We start from the raw sequence: 17,813 nt of genomic DNA, 5'->3' as shown, positions 1-17,813 counted from the left end.
AACATGGGTTGATCATGCCTTCAAATGCTCTCTCCCTAGGTAATGTCAGCTCCCGCCCATCTTTCATGAAGCTTTCTTAGACTCTTCACTCACGTTTTTGAAAATCCTGAGGTTCTGCAGTGTACTGTCCATTTTCTTTCAATAAATTCTCTCTAGGTGAGTCCCAAAATGTAATAGCTCTAGCCCAGAACTATCTCTGAGCTCTTGACTTAAATTACAACTATCTAATTGACATCTATACTCAAATCTCTCACTTGGCTAATCAGTATCATTCTTCAGACCTCAGTCTGAAGGCAACTTGTTCAGGGAAATCTTCCTTAACTTCCTAGCCAGTTTTAAGTCTACTTATATGTGTTCTCATATCATCTTGTGCTTCTCCTTTTGAAGCAGTCATCGATTTATTATTATCTCATTCATATTGTTGGGGCCAGCACATTAATCAAAATAAAAGTCCCTGCTATTAAGGAGATTAAAGTTTTATATGAAAATGTTATGAAATACCTAGAAACAGACTTTCTGAAAGAATAAAAAATCAACAATATCAGGTACTCTGAAAACAAATCTTTTAAAATAAATCCGTATTTCTGGAAAAAGGGAACCAAACTAGAGGGCTCCTATAGTATTTGTGATATCAGGGACTTTTTTTTCTTAATTTTATAGAGGAATAACTTACATAAAGTATATTCATTTAGAGCATACAATTTCATGACTTTTGAAAGTCACTGACATCTATGAAATGCCCACAAGCAAGAAACTGTACATTTCTATCAACCCCAAAAGATTCTTTGTGACCCTTCACAGTTCATCCATTTTGACCCAGGCAACCACTGTTCCGCTTGCTATTACTGTAGATTAGTTTGCATGTGTCTAGCTTCTTTTAATCATCATATTATTTTGAAATGGGTCCATGTAGTGTGCCAGTAGAATTAGTCATTTTTACTGCCAAGTATTTCGTTCCACAGATATGTCAATTTTGTTTAACCATTCACTTCTGGGTTTTTTTTTTTTTTTTCTTTTTTGAGATGGAGTCTGACTCTGTCACCCAGGCTGGAGTGCAATGGCATGATCTTGGCTCACTGCAACCTCCGCCTCCCAGGTTCATGCCATTCTCCTGCCTCAGCCTCCCGAGTAGCTGGGATTACAGGCACCTGCCACCACGCCCGGCTAATTTTTTTTAGTTTTAGTAGAGACGGGGTTTCACTATGTTGGCGAGGCTGGTCTTGAACTCCTGACCTTGTGATCTGCCCGTCTCAGCCTCCCAAACCATTCACTTCTTAATGGACATTTATGTTCAGGTTTTGACTACTGTGAATAAAACTGACAAAATGTTAGGATATAGGTTTCATTTCTCTAGAGTATCTCATTGTGGAGTGGCTGGATTGTTTGGTAAATGTACATTTAGCTTGTTAAGAAACTGCAAAACAATTTTCTAAAGTGATTGTACCATTCACTTTACATTCCCATCACTGCCATATGAGTATCACATGCTCCACATTCTCATCAACATTTGGTATGGTCAGTCTTTTTAACTTTAATTAAGTGGACATACAGTGATATATCACTGCCATTTTAATTTGTATTTTCCAAATGACTAAAGATGTTATCTTTTCACATGTTCATTGGTCATTAGTACTCTATTGTGAAGTTCAACTTTTTTCCCTTTTATAATTGGCTTTTTGCCCCTCTGTTTTTTAAGTTGTTAGAGTTCATTACGTTCTGGGTAACCGTACATTGGAAGATATATTAGTGCAAATATTCTCTCCAAGACTGTTATTTGTCTTCTAATTTTCTTAAGTGTCTGTTTTTCTTTTTACAGTTCATGATTCTTGTGTCCCATCTAAGAAATCATTGCCTATTCCAAGATGGAAAAGATTTTCTCCTATGTTTTCTTCTAGGAAGTTCATAATTTTAGCTTTTGTGTTTAGGTGTATGCCTATTTTGAGTTAATTTATAATACGGTGTGAAGAGTTAAGGATCATTGTTTTGGAATGGATGTCCAATTCTTCTAGCACCACTTATTGAAAAGACTTTCCTTTTCCCACTGAACTGCCTTTCCATCTTTGTTGAAAACCAGTTGACAACATGCATTTCTATTTCTGGACTCTCTTCTGTTCCAGCTATTTATATGCCTGTTTTTAAGGCAGTGACACGTTATCTTGATTACTACAGAATTTTAGTCTATTTTGAAATCACAGAATATAAATCCTTAAATTTTATTCTTTTAAAAATTGTTGTGACTTTTGTAAGTCATTTGTATTTCCATATACAAAGGCATTGTTCTCATAGGAGACAATAGTTCCATGGCCCTGAAGACCTTCCAGTGGGACAAGATGTAGAGGTGGAAGACAGTGATACTGATGATCCTGACTCTGTGTAGGCTTAATGTGCATGTTTGTGTTTCAGGTTTTTTTTTTTTTAATTTTAAGTAAAAAAATAATTTCTAAGATAGAAGAAAGCTATAGAATAGGATATAAAGAAAAAATTTTTTGTATATTCATACAATATGTGTTTTAAACTAAGTGTTATTAGAAGAGTCAAAAATAATAAAAGGTTTGTAAAGTAAAAAAGTTACAGTAAGCTGAAGTTAATTTACTTTTGAAGAAAAAATATTTCTACAAATTTAGTGTAGCCTAAATACACAGTGTTTATAAAGTTTACAGTAGTGTACAGTAATGTTCTAAGCCTCTACATTCACACACCATTCACTCACTGGCTCGCCCAGAGCAACTTCCAGTTCTACAGGCTCCATTCATGGTAAATACCCTATAAAGGTGCCCTACAGAGATTTAAAAAATCATTTATACTGCATTTTTGCTGCACCTTTTCTAGACTTATATATGTTTAGGTAGACAAATACTTGCCATTGTGTTCCAACTGCCTACAGTCTTCAGTATAAGTAACACTGTGTACAGGCTTATAGCCTAGGAGCAATATGCTATACCATATAGCCCAGGTGTGTAATAGGTCATCCCATCCAGGTTTGTATAAGTACAATCTATGATGTTAACACGAGGATAGTGACTAAGAATGCATTTCTCAGAACATATCCCCATTATTAAAGTGATGCACTATTGTAAATGGATTCAACTATATCATTTTATTATTAGTTTTCTGTCTGTTCTCTGTGTTTTTGTTCCTCTCTTTCCCTTTCCCACTGTCTTTCAGATTAAATGTATATTTTAGGCTGTCTTTCTAATTTCTATATTGTCCTTTTAGCTATTTGTTTTTGGATTATTTCCTTAATGGTTGTTTTGGAATTAAAATAAACAACTTTGGTAGCCTTTCTACAAGATGCCCTCCCTGCCTTCATTCTCACGACTAAGAAATGTCTTGAGGGTAAAGAAAAAATCCAATATTCTCAAGAAATCATAAAGACTAAATCTAGCATGTAAATTAAAAACCCTTTCCTAAGACCTCAGAAAAATCCAAGGTGATGCCTCAGAGAACCATTCAGTCAAACTATAGGGCCATTCAAACTACAGAGCTATATAGGGCCAAGAAGTTTAAGAATATTGTCTCAGTAGCTTTAGCAGAAGGCCAAAGTATAAAAGGGCTTATCTCAAAGAGATTTGTAGTTGTGGCTTTTCCCCAATGAAATGAGCCTCAGTAGGATCCATGTGAGACCCACAAAGTTTTTAAGAGAACCGTATTTACATAAACACAGTGAGCTTGGACTGAAATGGACAGAGGCAGTAAAAAAAAAAATGATACCCAACTTTTACAGAATGGAAGTAGGCAGAGAAAGACAATTGCAAACACAAGCTATCTTTTATATATATATTTAATATATATATAAAAACACAAGCTATCTTTTATATATATATATTTTTAATATGTATATTTAAAAAAAAAAAAAAAAGGAATGACAAGAGAAGGGAAATAGGAGCACAAAGAGTGGTACCAAGAGTAATGGGGAATCATTCCCAGGTGGGAGGATGACTGAGTCCTAATCAAAGAACGTCCAGTACTTGCCTGGCTCAATTTCAGAATTGCTATGTAACAATGACTCCAGCTTTTCCGCTTTCTGAACAGAAGTATTGCTAGTGATTATCCTATGCCTATCTCACCATAGTATATTGGGAATGTGAAGGGCAACTGTTTCTTTGGCTAAGGTCTTCAGATCAAGAGGACATGTACTCAAGGAGTTACATAAAGAACTACATCCAAGGAGCCTCATGTGCAATACAACCTAGTTTAGATGAGGAAATACTAGACGTTAAACTAACGCTATAATAGAATCTCTGAGGTTTGAAAACTGATTTATCCTTGACTTTCCCTATTTGGCAACTGCTTTTATTCAGGATCTCATCAAAGACTGCAATAACCCACATACTAGTTGCATGTTATATTAGTCCATTCTTGCACTACTATAAAGAACTACCTGAGACTGGGTAATTCATTAAAAAAAAAAAAAAAAAAAAAAGTAGAAAGATTTACTTAGCTTATGGTTCTGCAAGCTACAGAGGAAGCATGGCTTGGGAGGCCTCAGAAAACTTAAAATCATGGTGGAAGGCGGTGGGGAAGCAAGAACATCTGATATGGCCAGAGTAGGAAGAACACAGAGAAGCAGGAGGTGCTACATGCTTCCAAAGAACCAAATCTCATGATAACTCACTCAATCTTATGAGAATAGCACCAAAGGGGAAATCTGTCCCCACGAGTCAATCACCTCCCACCAGGCCCAACCTCCAACATTAAGGATTACAATTTGACGTGACATTTGCTTGGGGACACAGACCCAAACCTTACCACTAGTGTTCCTGAAATAAAACTCTCTGCACTCCACTGTGTAAACTTATTTCCTAGCTTATACTGGATTATTGGAGGATTATGGCGCCAATCCTAACCCCTACTGTAGCTTCCATCACAATGTGCTGTAAATGTCTGCTTACATATTTTCTTCCTCCACTGTTTACTTTTATATCTTCAAGAACTAGAACAGTGCCTATCACATAATAGATATTTATTTATTAAATGAATGACCAAATGCTCATGTCACATTTACTTCTAAATCATTTGAAACTGCTCACAATAGAAGATACATTCTTCATTAGATCAATTAAAGTAAAAGAATCGCTATGCAGTAACCCAATTTGCTCATGAAAAAGTTAAATTTTTGGAAAATTCATTCATTCAAAATAAATTATTTTCATTAATGCAAGACAAATGAAGTGATAATATTTATTCATACCACTTTTCAAAATGTTTGCTTGGTTTTCTAAGTCAGATATTTCAATCTTGACATTTTCTTTCATCAAAAGCTCTCTTTTCTTTGTTAGTTCATACTCATTATTAAAGTCTGTAATTTCCTTAAAAAATTTGTCTTCCTCCTCTATCATTTGTTTCTTTATAGCCTCCTGAAAAACATAAATAAAAGATCAAATATAGGTGTTAGTTGTAATAATATTTTTCCTGAATTATTTAAAATATAATCTTTTGGAATTATTAACAATGAAAGTATATAATTATACTTCCTGGTATTATGGCAAAAATGTTTTTTTCTCATAGTAATATTAATAAAAAACTGAAGCTATTATATAGTAACAACTATCTTCAGATGAAAGATTTAACCTTAAAGTTTGGGGAGATTTATTGAGGTAGATATCCTACCACTCATCATTATATCTGTTATTTGTGTATTAAAATTCAGAATAATATTACATTCTATAATTATAATATAAAACTGGAGAGTAAAGTAATTAAATGGCCAAACTGAAAATTTAAAATCTACACTTAAAGGAATTACTGCCTTAACAGGAAAACAAACAAACAAACAAATAAGGATAGCCAAGAAAACCTTTTAAAATGTGGATGATGAAGGCAAAATTATATATTCACTTCAAAATCAATTTTAAATAATAGTTTACAATTTATGAAGTATCAACATGGCGGAGAAACAAGAATTTTCAAAAACTGTGGACAATGCAAAAACCTAAACTCTTTGACAATGCTAGAATCTAAACATCACCATATTTTTCTAAGCTATGTCAATCAATTTTAAGCCACATTTTCAAAGTGGCCATGTCATTTCAAACCACCAAGTGTTGGTTCTGACTTCAGATATGTATTTTTAATAACTTTAAATGTATTTTCTTTAAAATGTCAATTAATCACAAGTCATATTTCTAAATTGGCACTGTCATTCAAAACTATTGCTCAGGCTGTCGGCTCTGAGTTAATAAAAAAATATTAACAATATCCATCCTTTTAGCCACATCCATAAATATGCCTAAAGTGTGAAACTTTCTGCCTTTCAAAAGGATTTTATCCAAAGTCTCAATGCTTGAGCAATTCAAATCAGTTCCACTGTTTCTTTTGTGCTTATTACAACTGCAAATAATTGCTATATTACATCCCTGCCCATACACTTCTTTCAAACTGTATTACTCTACCAACTGGTTTTAAATAGCACTTAATACTTTCCTGTATCTGAGCAGGACTACCTGCTAATATGCACATGGATAATTTTCTAAAAGCATACTTAAGTATATTTGAAAACTTTTTTACATAATTAGTGTAATAGATTTTTCTAGGCGGCTGGAAACTTACAAAGGTTTGAAGAAGCATATTCCTGTGGTTTGTAATTTCACTGTACTGTTTTTCTAAGGCATTTTCATGAGTTTTCAAAAGCTGTAAGAGGAAGGATTTTTCAAAAAACTGTTGAACCTTCAAAGTACAAAAACAGAAATCAGAATAAAACAATTAATTAGACATTTTAGAGTGCCTTAGGTAACAGATTTGTCTAGTATAAAATATATTCTGTATTAATCTTTAAAATGCAAAATAAAATCAGCATCAAACATCTTATTTTATATACAGTACTATCTTGTATTATTTTGTAAGTACTTTATAGTTACAATTTTATAATCTCTTCCCCCAATAAGACTATAGGCTCCTCAAGGGCAGAGAATGTGCTTTCTTTTTCCTCTCAATACCTAGAAAAATTCTTAGCTTAGGTACTAAAACTTTTTCAATACACACATTGAAATCTGCTTTAAGACTGTTTGTTTTTAAATAACAAGTTTCTATTTTCACAGCTTAGAAGGAATATATGAATGAATAAATCATGTACATAATATGACTAATAAAATAATAAGATAAAATCTACAAAGCAGAGGCAAAAACCCAGTCCCATTATTATAGTTATATCAAATGGGTTTTGAGAACTCATTTTTTATTTTAATACTTCATTTGGTTCTAAGTAGCAAAGGGTATAATAAACACTAATGTTAGACATGCAACTGTTATTTCATTTGGACCTTAAAAATTAACATCTCCTGAGACATGAATATTGAAACGAAGTCAGGAAGCTTTAACATATAAAAGCGAAAAATGATGCTGGACTGGAAATACTGTAATTTTTCTACTATGTTCAGTACTAGCCCTCATAAGAAAGCATCATTTCCAGTTTGGGTCTGTTCCCATCTCTATAGGGTAAAGAAAAAGGATATAAATTCAACTTAAATTGCAGAAAGCAAGATTTATGGTAGTTATAAGAACTTCCTCAAGGTGAGAGACAGGTTGTGAAATCTCTGTCCCAGAAGATACTGAATAGTAAAGAGCTTAGAAATAGTCTAGTCCAGAGGCAAAAGGGTTGGCTTAAGAGACAGTTTGAAATATTATGGCTAAAATGTCCTAGAAATATTGACATTTAAAAAGTAGCTGAAATAAAACAGAAAATACGATCTTACATTTATGTAAGATCGTAGCCCATCTGCCCTTATCTTCAGTACTTGGTACTGTTTTCATTAACCCGATTTTAAGAAAGGCATCAACAGAGAAAGATTAGAGAGGTACAATTCACATAATCAAAGGAACTGAGATCATATTTTAAAGATTAGGGGAAGGAATAATAGGGTGGTTAGTATTTTTCTGTCTCAGAAGACAGAAATTAGAAAACATATGTCCAAATCTATAAAATAATGTAGAAATTTATAACAAGGGTAAACTACAGTATGATCTTGAAATCCACCACATTTATTTAGAATAAAATATATTTCATGACTATTTAATACTTATTAAGTAAATGAGAATAAAATGAGGTCCAGAGAAGTTAAACACCTTAACAAAGGCTGTATAACTAATTAGAGGCAAATCCAGGATTAAAATCCAGGTCTTCTGCCTTTCTTTCTTCTAAATCATGATGTTAACATGGAAATGTCAGAACTATTTCAAAGTAATGAAAACGTAATTCTAGAGCTAAAAAGGGACTTCAAGGTGTGATAATGAGTTGAAAATATATAAGTTTAATAAACATTTAAGGAAATTACCAAATCCTAGATCCACCCGAGCTTACTGAGAAGGGTGTTCGCAGTATATACCTGACTCTGAGTTACTGTTGTGGACACTGCCCAGGAATGTCCACAAAAAATGCTTTAAAGACCAAATAATGAGCTGGATAAACACGGGTTTAATCTACTAAGGTATTTCAAGTATGATGCCCTTTAGAAACACAATTCATGAATTGTAAGTCCATGTATACCACTGGTCTGTTGTAAAAGACCTATGCCAAACCCAGAACTCAAAAATGAGGAAAATATTACTTATTAAACTAACAAATTTCTAAATCAGACTTAAGCAAATCTATTATTCAAATTCGGAAAAGCCTTATGTTAAGGACTCAGAAATTAAGGTGCTATGTTTCAGCTATCAATGATTAAGAGCTTAAATTACCACTGAGCCCATATCTTCTTTCTTAAAAGGGAGAATAACCAATATTAAGAAGAGCTAGATGACATATTGGCACTTAACCAGAATATTTTACCATTACCTAAAAAATGAAATCTATATACCAAAAACTAAAAAGTAGACAGCTGTTCTAAAGATTTATAAAAAGGGCATATCCGTAATTTTCCTCTTCCCTAAAATTTTATATAAATCATCCATTTTAAGTTCTCTGCTTCTTTGTTTTTATTTTTAGTATTAGTTTATCTCCTCTTCATTCCCTTTTTGTCTTACCCTCCGTCTTTATCATTTACTTCCATATTTGCCTCTTTTAATCCAGATCTAAAGAGGCCCAGAGAGTCAATAACTACAGAAAGATTATAGTACATTAATCTTCAAATTTACATAGGATCTATGGTTAAAAAATGTTAATACAAAAAGTATTGGTAAGTATGAGAAGTGGAATGATGGAGAAAGCGGCAGGAGTTTGGGAAAGTTAAAGTCAGGAAGGACAAGAATAGAAGCCTATAATATACTGCTTCACATTGTTAAGGACATCAATAGATCAAGGTTGCAGAAGCTAGATAAGGCCTATATTGTTAATACATTGCCTTTATATTTTAGTGGAACTAAGAAAACAAAAAAAAAAACCTTGAATCTGCCCAGTTCCTCCTTGTGTATAAGTTACTAACTCTTCAGAAATAAAAGAGCTTTTCATAGTCTCCTATTCATAGAATGTTTCAGATGGTTCTTTTTGTTCTTATTGTTGTCCCAACTGATTTATTTTTTATGTTCCTGTGTTTGAAAACTAAATCTACTGATATGTAAAATTTAAGTAAATATTCCAAATATAACCCTGAATGTATTGATAGGATCAAAAGATGAATAAATAATCATCAGAAAATCCTCTTACCTCTTTTTTGTTACGAAGGTAATGGGTGGTGATCAGAGTTGGGGAGATAATACATAAAATGTTAGAGTGTGATATAAAAATATTTCTAAACATATCTGAGTCAGGTTTGAACTAAGGCATATTTTATGTCTATGTAGCTTGAACCATTTATTTTATAGTAAATAAAAACTTAAAAATCCATTGCTTCTGTGTCCTAAGTTATCCACTAAGATCCCAAAAGAATACAGACAATATAAAGAAAAGGGTGGGAAGTTCCTAATGACAGTGATAAAATTTTCTCTTTTTCATTTCTATCTGATCTCCTACTAGAAATGAAAAAATATATTTGCATATAGCCTTAAAGTGACAGGCCGGGTGCGGTGGCTCACACCTCTAATCCCAGCACTTTGGGAGGCTGAGACGGGCGGATCACCTGGTCAGGAGTTTTGAGACCAGCCTGGCCAACATGGTGAAACCCCCCTCTACAAATCATCCAGGTCGGTGGGGGCACCCGTAATCCCAGCTACTCAGGAGGCTGAGGCAGGAGAATCTCTTGAACTCAGGAGGCAGCGGCTGCAATGAGCCAAGATTGTGCCATTGCACTCCAGCCTGGGCAATGTGAGTGAAACTGTCTAAAAAGAGAAAAAAAAAAAAAAAAGTTATATTCTAGAATCTGGAATCAAATAGCCAAGCTTTGTCAGAAAATATTACTGTTTTGGGAAATTCTAATTTATAGTAGTGCCAACTCCCTGGTTAATTCTGCTTCTCTCAGCAATAAAGACTGTTTTTCCTTTCCTTGTTTTATTCCTCTTGGGATATTTGATTTTTTAATGGAACTTATAGTTTTCCCAGTGAGCTGACTTATCTGGTCAACTAGGTCAGTTTCCAGTAAAGCCATGATTTGTGACTTTTCACTACTCTTGCTGCCTGGGTGCCTTTAGGTATTTTTCTGCCAGGAGAACTTAAAAATTGAAAATGACTGAGGATTTAAAATTAATGTTAGGGTCCAAGCTAGCAAAGTACATAGGTCCTCTTAGTTGTGGTTGGTGTTGTTAAAAATAACCTCAGCCTTGAGGAACTGACATTTTGCTGATTAAATACTCTGCCCCATAGCATAATAGGCAACTTTACATTGTAAAAAAACTAAGAGTTATGTAGAAAATTTCACATTCCTAAAATCACAACAATTGGGAAAATATATCATTATTATGACTATATGATAAAAGACATTCTAAACACTAAGGTACATTAATGAATATTGTATTGATAGCAGACATTAAGGTTTTTATAAAAAAGATCTCTCTTTATACTTTTCCAAATCACAGAGGCAATGCTTAAAGAATAACTTACTATGACATAGTAATCCTAATATAGTTAGCAAGGAAGGAAATAACCGCCTGACAATGGCTTATAAGGCTTTACCTGATTTTCACCTCCTCACTGCCCCTCCAGCCACCTCTCCTATCAGTCACCTCCTCACTTGCCCCATTCCAGCCACAGTGGCCTTATTATTGTTACATATGTATCATATATAATATATATAATATCACATACAATATATAACACATACTATTATATATAATATAAACTATAATATATTTATACATATTAAATATTATATACAAATAAATATTTTTGTTGTTGTTGAAATGGAGTCTTACTCTGTCACCCAGGCTGGAGTGCAGTGGCACGATCTTGGCTCACTGCAACCTCTTTCACGGATTCAAGCAATTCTCCTGCCTCAGCCTCCAGGGTAGCTGGGATTACAGGGGCACACCACCATGCCTGGCTGATTTTTCTATTTTTAGTAGAGACAGGGTTTCACCATGTTGGCCAGGCTGGTCTCGAACTCCGGACCTCAGGTGATCCACCCACCTAGGCTTCTCAAGGTGCTGGGATTACAGGTGTTAGCCACCGCACCTGGCCCCATTATTATATATTAATCCAAGAAAATATATAGATAAACTGTGAAGAAATAAAAAAAGGGTTTAGTAAAGAAGCTATTAACAAAATAAATACCAAAATCTATTCTAGCTACCAACAACAAACAGAAAAAAGCATGGAAAATATCCCATTTGTGACAGCAAAACCAAGACAAACAAAATACACAAATAAGAAATATCTGAGACCTGTATGAAAAACTTCTACTGAGGAACATAAAAGAAAATTGGAATAAACAGAAAAATATGTTATATTCTTAAATGTGACTCAGACTTATAAAGACGTCAATTCTTCATAAATTACAACATGAAATTAGTGCAATCTTAATGAAAATTCCAATGATTTTGGTTCTTTTTTAATTTGACAAAATGATTTTCAAATTTATCCAGAAATATAAACCACGAAAAGAATCAGGAAAATTCTGAAAAAGAAATTACCCTTCCAGAGAGTCAAAGATATTTTAAAGCTAATATATTTAAGCCAATAATACACTGGTGCCAAAACAAATAGATTACTAAAGTAGTATAGAATATATAACACAGATACAAGTATAGACATACACATGCACATGCATACCACTGTATCATAAGACAGTGTATGTCTGATCAATGGGGAACATGTGACATTTACTCAGGTGACAACATTTTTCTTTAAAATATTTTAAAAAAGAAAACCACTATAAAAGTATTAGAAAAAGATACTGTTTAAAATCTTGGAATGGGACAGGCTTTCCCAAGCCTAGAATGGATTCAGAAACAAACTAAAACATTAAAAATTCTAGCAACACAAAACTCTAAACTTTTACAAGAAATCATGTCATAAAAAGCCAAGATACAAATAATAAAGTTTGCAACAAATGATAAAAAAAGAATATCTGTAATAAAAAGCTAGATGCCAACCAGAAAAGACTAGAACAGGATAGAAATAGGTAAATATACATACAAATTAAAAATACTAAGTTAAAAAATTCAAATTAAAACTAAAAAGATGTCATTTTTATATTTGTAAAACATATTAATTTCTAGTGTATGAGTAGTAAAACTGTGAGAATAACACTGGAACAACTTTTCTGGAGGACAATTTAAAAATAATCAAAGCCTTAAAAATGATAGACCCATTGACAGAGCAATTTGATTTCTAAGGCTTCACCCTAAAAAGCTAGGATAAGCGCACAAAGATGTACATATACAATTATCACTGCAATGATGATAGAAAGAAATAGTAATTTATTAATACAATAGTAAATACTTATCACTAGGAAATTAGTTAAATAAAATATAGTATACCATATAATGGAATACTATGCAGCAATTAAAATTGCTTATATATATATTTGCTCAAATGTCTAGGTTACAGTAAATAGAAAAAAGCAAATTATTTAAGAAAAATATAAATGCATTTAAACAATTTTGAAAGAAAGCCTATGAAAATGTTAACTGTGTGGTGGAATTATAGGTGATTTTCACTCTGCTTTTTGCCAATTTCTATTTTTGGAATAATTTGCAATAAATAAACACAACTTTTATAAACAGTTAAAACAATAAAACTATTTTACTTTTGAAAAGTAATCTACTGCATGTTTACCAAATACAATGGTAGAAGGTCTCAGAATTTCACAGGAATAAAACCCACTCTTCCAGTAGGAACATAAGCAAGAAATCTCAGTAAAGATGGGGAGAAGCAGGACCTCAGAATGAAAGGAATATTTTAGAGTAATAATCTGATCCATTTGCTCACTGTGGTAGTCACATCTCTCCCTTTCCTTCCTCTGTCTCTTTTGGGAGGAATTTTAAACCAGAAGAAACTAGACTATATTTGAAATCATGGAACTCACTGAACAAAGGGAACTGAGGTATACAGCCTTTCAACTTATCTTGAAATATTAATTCAGGCAATAACAATCCATGAGACCATATATGCAGCAAAGCCTACATGAGAAAGTCTTCCTATCAGCATGAGCTCACAGGCACAACTGTTAAGTCGCCAGTTGCCTTTGATCCTTTCCACTCACCTTTTCAGAACTCACCTCTTGTTCCAAAGTCCAAAGTCAACTCTTTTCAAAATAACCCCTAAATTGCAAAAATTATTATTCCTCTTTTCCTCAAATAAAACTCCTATTCCTCCAAAGCTGCCCATCTCAGTGAAATAGTAATCTGATTAGGGAAAGATGAGCAAAGCACAAATACTGACCGGTCAAGAACATTTTGTAATACTTTTTAATCTGAAAGACTCTTCCTGGGGAGCAACTTTAAAGTAACATAACTTCTGTGTATTTGGCAACTCAGGTGGCAGTACCTTACCTTACCTATCACCACACATTTTAGGATATAAAACAAAGGGATGCTGAGGTAGAACATGTTTATTCATGCACTTCTTTTAATGGAAGAACTATAAAATGTCGCACATTCTTTAAAACATACATCTTCCTCAACAAATAAGAAAACCTGGCACATGTGCAAGAAATAATCACATCTCAGTCAAGTAAAGCTACACTACAACAACACTAGAAATTGGGCTGGGGGTACTCACATCAGCTTGTCAATCAGCTTTAGCTCTAAGAAAGTAGTTGATTCTTCCAGTATTCAAGAAAATGAAAACAGGACGAAAAACAATTTATACATTGCATTTATGGGCAAAATGCAGGTCTGAACAAATCTCACAGAATAACAACATGAACCCTAAGAAAAATGCTGTTAATAGAAGAGTTAAAGAGAATTATCCAAAAGATTACACTGAAGAGCACAGGATGAAAAAAAAATTGTAATCAATTACTTACTGTTCTTAAGAGGATGCAAACAAAGACATGTCCACTAGTAAACAAGAGCAAGGAAGGACATAGCAGAAAAAGATAAAACAAGCTGAAACTTTTAAAAAGGCAGAAAATTAAAGTGTTAAAAAAAGAGAAGACAACACGTGATTTAAATTTGCAGAGAGCATTAAATAACTAAACTAATACTCCAAAAGATAGAATCAGGGATATAAAGTATACAAAGTTTTCCCAGACTTCTGAGGACTCAAGTCAGAGAAAAGAGAAAAAAGACCTTCCAAATGATAAGAAATGGGTGTATTGAAAACAAACTCTACGTGGCTGGGCGCGGTGGCTCATGCCTGTAATCCCAGCACTTTGGGAGGCCGAGGCGGGCAGATCACGAAGTCAGGAGATCGAGACCATCCTGGCTAACATAGTGAAACCCCATCTCTACTAAAAATACAACAGTATTAGCTGGGCATGGTGGTGGGTGCCTGTAGTCCCAGCTACTTGGGAGGCTGAGGCAGGAGAATGGTGTGAACCTGGGAGGCAGAACTTGCAGTGAGCCAAGATCGCGCCACTGCACTCCAGCCTGGGTGACAGAGCAAGACTCCGTCTTAGGGAAAAAAAAAAAAAAAGAAAGAAAACAAACTCAATGAAATAATAGCTGAGGTTAAGATGGAAGGCTCACCCTCGTTCCAGACAAAAAAAAATAGATATATCTGTACCAAATTTGGAATTACAGATTGTTTAAAATCATAAAAGCAATCAGGGAAGAAAATGAAACCTAACAGGTTACCTTAAAAAAGGATTTTTAAAAACGAGGTTGACTTCAATACTTCTGCATTAATAAATTTCAGAATATGATAGTGCTAGATCCACAAAATGTTGTAAAAAAAGGTTTGACTCAGTAATTCTGTATAGACAAGTTTTCATGCAAGTGTGAGGATAACATAAATTTCAGATATTAATACCTTAGAAGATCTATTATTCACAAACTCCTGCTACAAAATTACTTAAACAATTACACAGACTCATCAAAAAACACATAAAAAATAAGAACTCAAGAATGACAATGTGAGGCACTGAAGAATTTTATAGTGCAGATTTGTGGTTAATATGGCAGTAAAAGCAAAAGTAGAAAGGACTTACTTTTTACCCCAAACACAGAGAAATGCTAGATAAAATCTAAACACGTTTAAAATATTATTTACATAGCTAAGCAAAAAGGAAGAAAGGGAAATCTTCATGCAAGAATCAGACAGCTCAGGGTAAGGATGGTGTGTTAAAATTCAAGCCCACAGGAGCATCTTTCAGAAAGGATATAGGCATTAGGGATTAGGCTTTAAATGCCCACATAAGAACAAAAATCACAGGCAAAGAGAGCCAGGGCTGGACTCACTGTACTGTCAGGAATTGAGAAATATCTATGCCAGTTATGAAAGATGGATAACAAAACTCCACCTGTTGCCCTAGAGATGCAGTGTATAAGTGAGCTATATCCCACTGAGCCGTGAGTGGAAAATGACTCATATCCTGTGAATCTGAACCCTGAGCCTAATCTGTGGATGGGTGTAAGATTCAAAATCTCTCATCCATACAGTGCAGAAATCCTGAGCTCAAAATTTAACATAAAAACTGGTCCTTAACAGGGAAAACCTGTGAGGCCCTGGCAGCAGGGGTGAAACTGCTTCTTAGGGACATCTTGTCTATCAAAGGAATATGTCGAACAGCCAGGAAAGATAAGTTCTTCTAAAGACAGGTTCAATAAAATAAAATCAATAAATTCTTAAAGTTAATAAGAAAATCTACCACCATGTAAGAAAGGCATCAAATCAAACAAGTAGAATTCAAAGCAGAGGAAAACAGAAAATAGAATTCTATGAGAAAAATTTTAAATTAATTTAGTCATTCACTAAATGTCTGTTTAATACCTACTATTATTCAGGCACTGTTCTAGATACTGGGAATAACAGCAGTGAACAAAATAGATTAATTTCTATCCCTTGTGGAGCTTACATTCCACTGGAGGGAGACAAATAATAAGCAGATCAATATAAAACATGCCAAGAGGTGGTACGTATTACACAGCATAGAGATAGGGAGAGATGGTAATGCTATTTTATATAGGAAGGTCAGGGAAGGACCTCTACAGAGAGGGGGACTCAAATTTTTGGATCTTTTGACCTCTTCATAGTCTAAAAAATTATTGAGAATTTCTTTTTGTTTGATTGTTTTCATGAATTATATCTAGAAATATTTTCTGTATCAAAATTAAAATTGAAAAATTTTTAAACATTAATTTAAGAATAACAATAATCCTACTGCATTTTAAATACCACATTTGTATTTAAAAATGACTTTCCAAAACAAAAGCAAATTAGAAAAAGGAGTTGCATGCAGATTTTTTACAAATCTCATTAACATCTGGCTTAATAGAAGACAGCTAGGACCAGGTTTGGTGGTTCACGCCTGTAATTTCAGAACTTTGAGAGACCGAAGTGGGAGGATCACTTGAGGCCAAGAGTTCAAGACAAGACTGGGCAAAATAGCAAGACCCTGTCTCTAGAAAACAAATACATTTTTTTAATTAGCAAGGTAGGGTGGCAGAGGCCTGTAGTCCCAGCTACTCAGGAGGCTGAAGTAGAAGGATCACTTGAGACCAGGAGTTTGAGGTTGCAGTGAACTGTTATTGTGCCACGGAGCTCCAATCTGGGTGACAGAGTGACACTCTGTCTCTTAAAATAAATACATAAAAACAAATTAAAAATTAAAAAAGAAGTTAGCTGGACTCTCATATCTACTTCTACTCAATCTTTTGTAGTATGTTTTTCAATTGGAGAATAGGGAGTGCACAGATACATAGTTGGAAATGATTGTGCATATTCTTCTTTGATACTATATCAAAATTGACCATGTGGCAGCTCCTTAAAGGTTAGTTGCAATGTGGAATCTGAAACCATTTCAATGAACTTTTCATTCTATGTTATAATAAAATCCATTGGTCTAGATTGCACTTTGAGTCTACCTTTTCTCTATGCAGTTTTGTAACTTTATGCATTACTTACTGCTTCCCTGAATTATGCAGATCCTCCAAATGTTGATATATTTCATAATATGCTTTCAAAAGTAACATTCTGAAACATTTTGAAACATACTGTTTCAAAAGTAACATTCATATTCATTAATATCACTAACCAACTCACCAGAAAAATCTTTAAGTACCAGGAAGCTGCCAAGCTTATGGTGACAGATAGATAGGAATCCTCCAAAATTCTAATTTTTGCTTGAAAGCTTGCATATTATCATTGGCAAAATAAGAAGAAGAATGTCACGTTTGCCTTGACATTTTAGGCTTACTTCATTTATTTTTGAGAAAATTTTTGCCAAACACCCAAATCTAAATAACTACAACTTGACTGTCAATTATCTAAGTAAAAATGATGTTTCAGAAAAAGAACAGCTAGCTCATACTGCACCTCAAACAACTACACACGTGCTCTCCCTTGAGACAATCGTAGCACTTTGGAATATAAAAGTACTTTGGGTATACTTCCCATGTAATCG

At 33.8% G+C, this 17,813-nt stretch overlaps 1 protein-coding gene across 1 annotated transcript in view; it reads right to left on the bottom strand.

Moving 5' to 3' along the window:
• The window catches only part of CCDC172 (coiled-coil domain containing 172), a 54,311-nt gene that overhangs the window by 31,091 nt on the left and 5,407 nt on the right, over positions 1 to 17,813 (bottom strand). Inside the window, exons 4-5 of the mRNA XM_038009586.2 lie at positions 6,550 to 6,666; positions 5,192 to 5,357 (exon numbers count right to left, since the gene is read on the bottom strand). Coding sequence (XP_037865514.1) covers positions 5,192 to 5,357; positions 6,550 to 6,666 — 283 coding nt within the window. The remainder of the gene's footprint in view (positions 1 to 5,191; positions 5,358 to 6,549; positions 6,667 to 17,813) is intronic.

Source organism: Chlorocebus sabaeus, chromosome 9 (genome assembly GCF_047675955.1).
Source record: "Chlorocebus sabaeus isolate Y175 chromosome 9, mChlSab1.0.hap1, whole genome shotgun sequence".
Lineage (NCBI taxonomy): Eukaryota > Metazoa > Chordata > Mammalia > Primates > Cercopithecidae > Chlorocebus > Chlorocebus sabaeus.
Note: the sequence above shows the minus strand (reverse complement) of the source record. Positions and strands in the feature narration are given on the sequence as shown.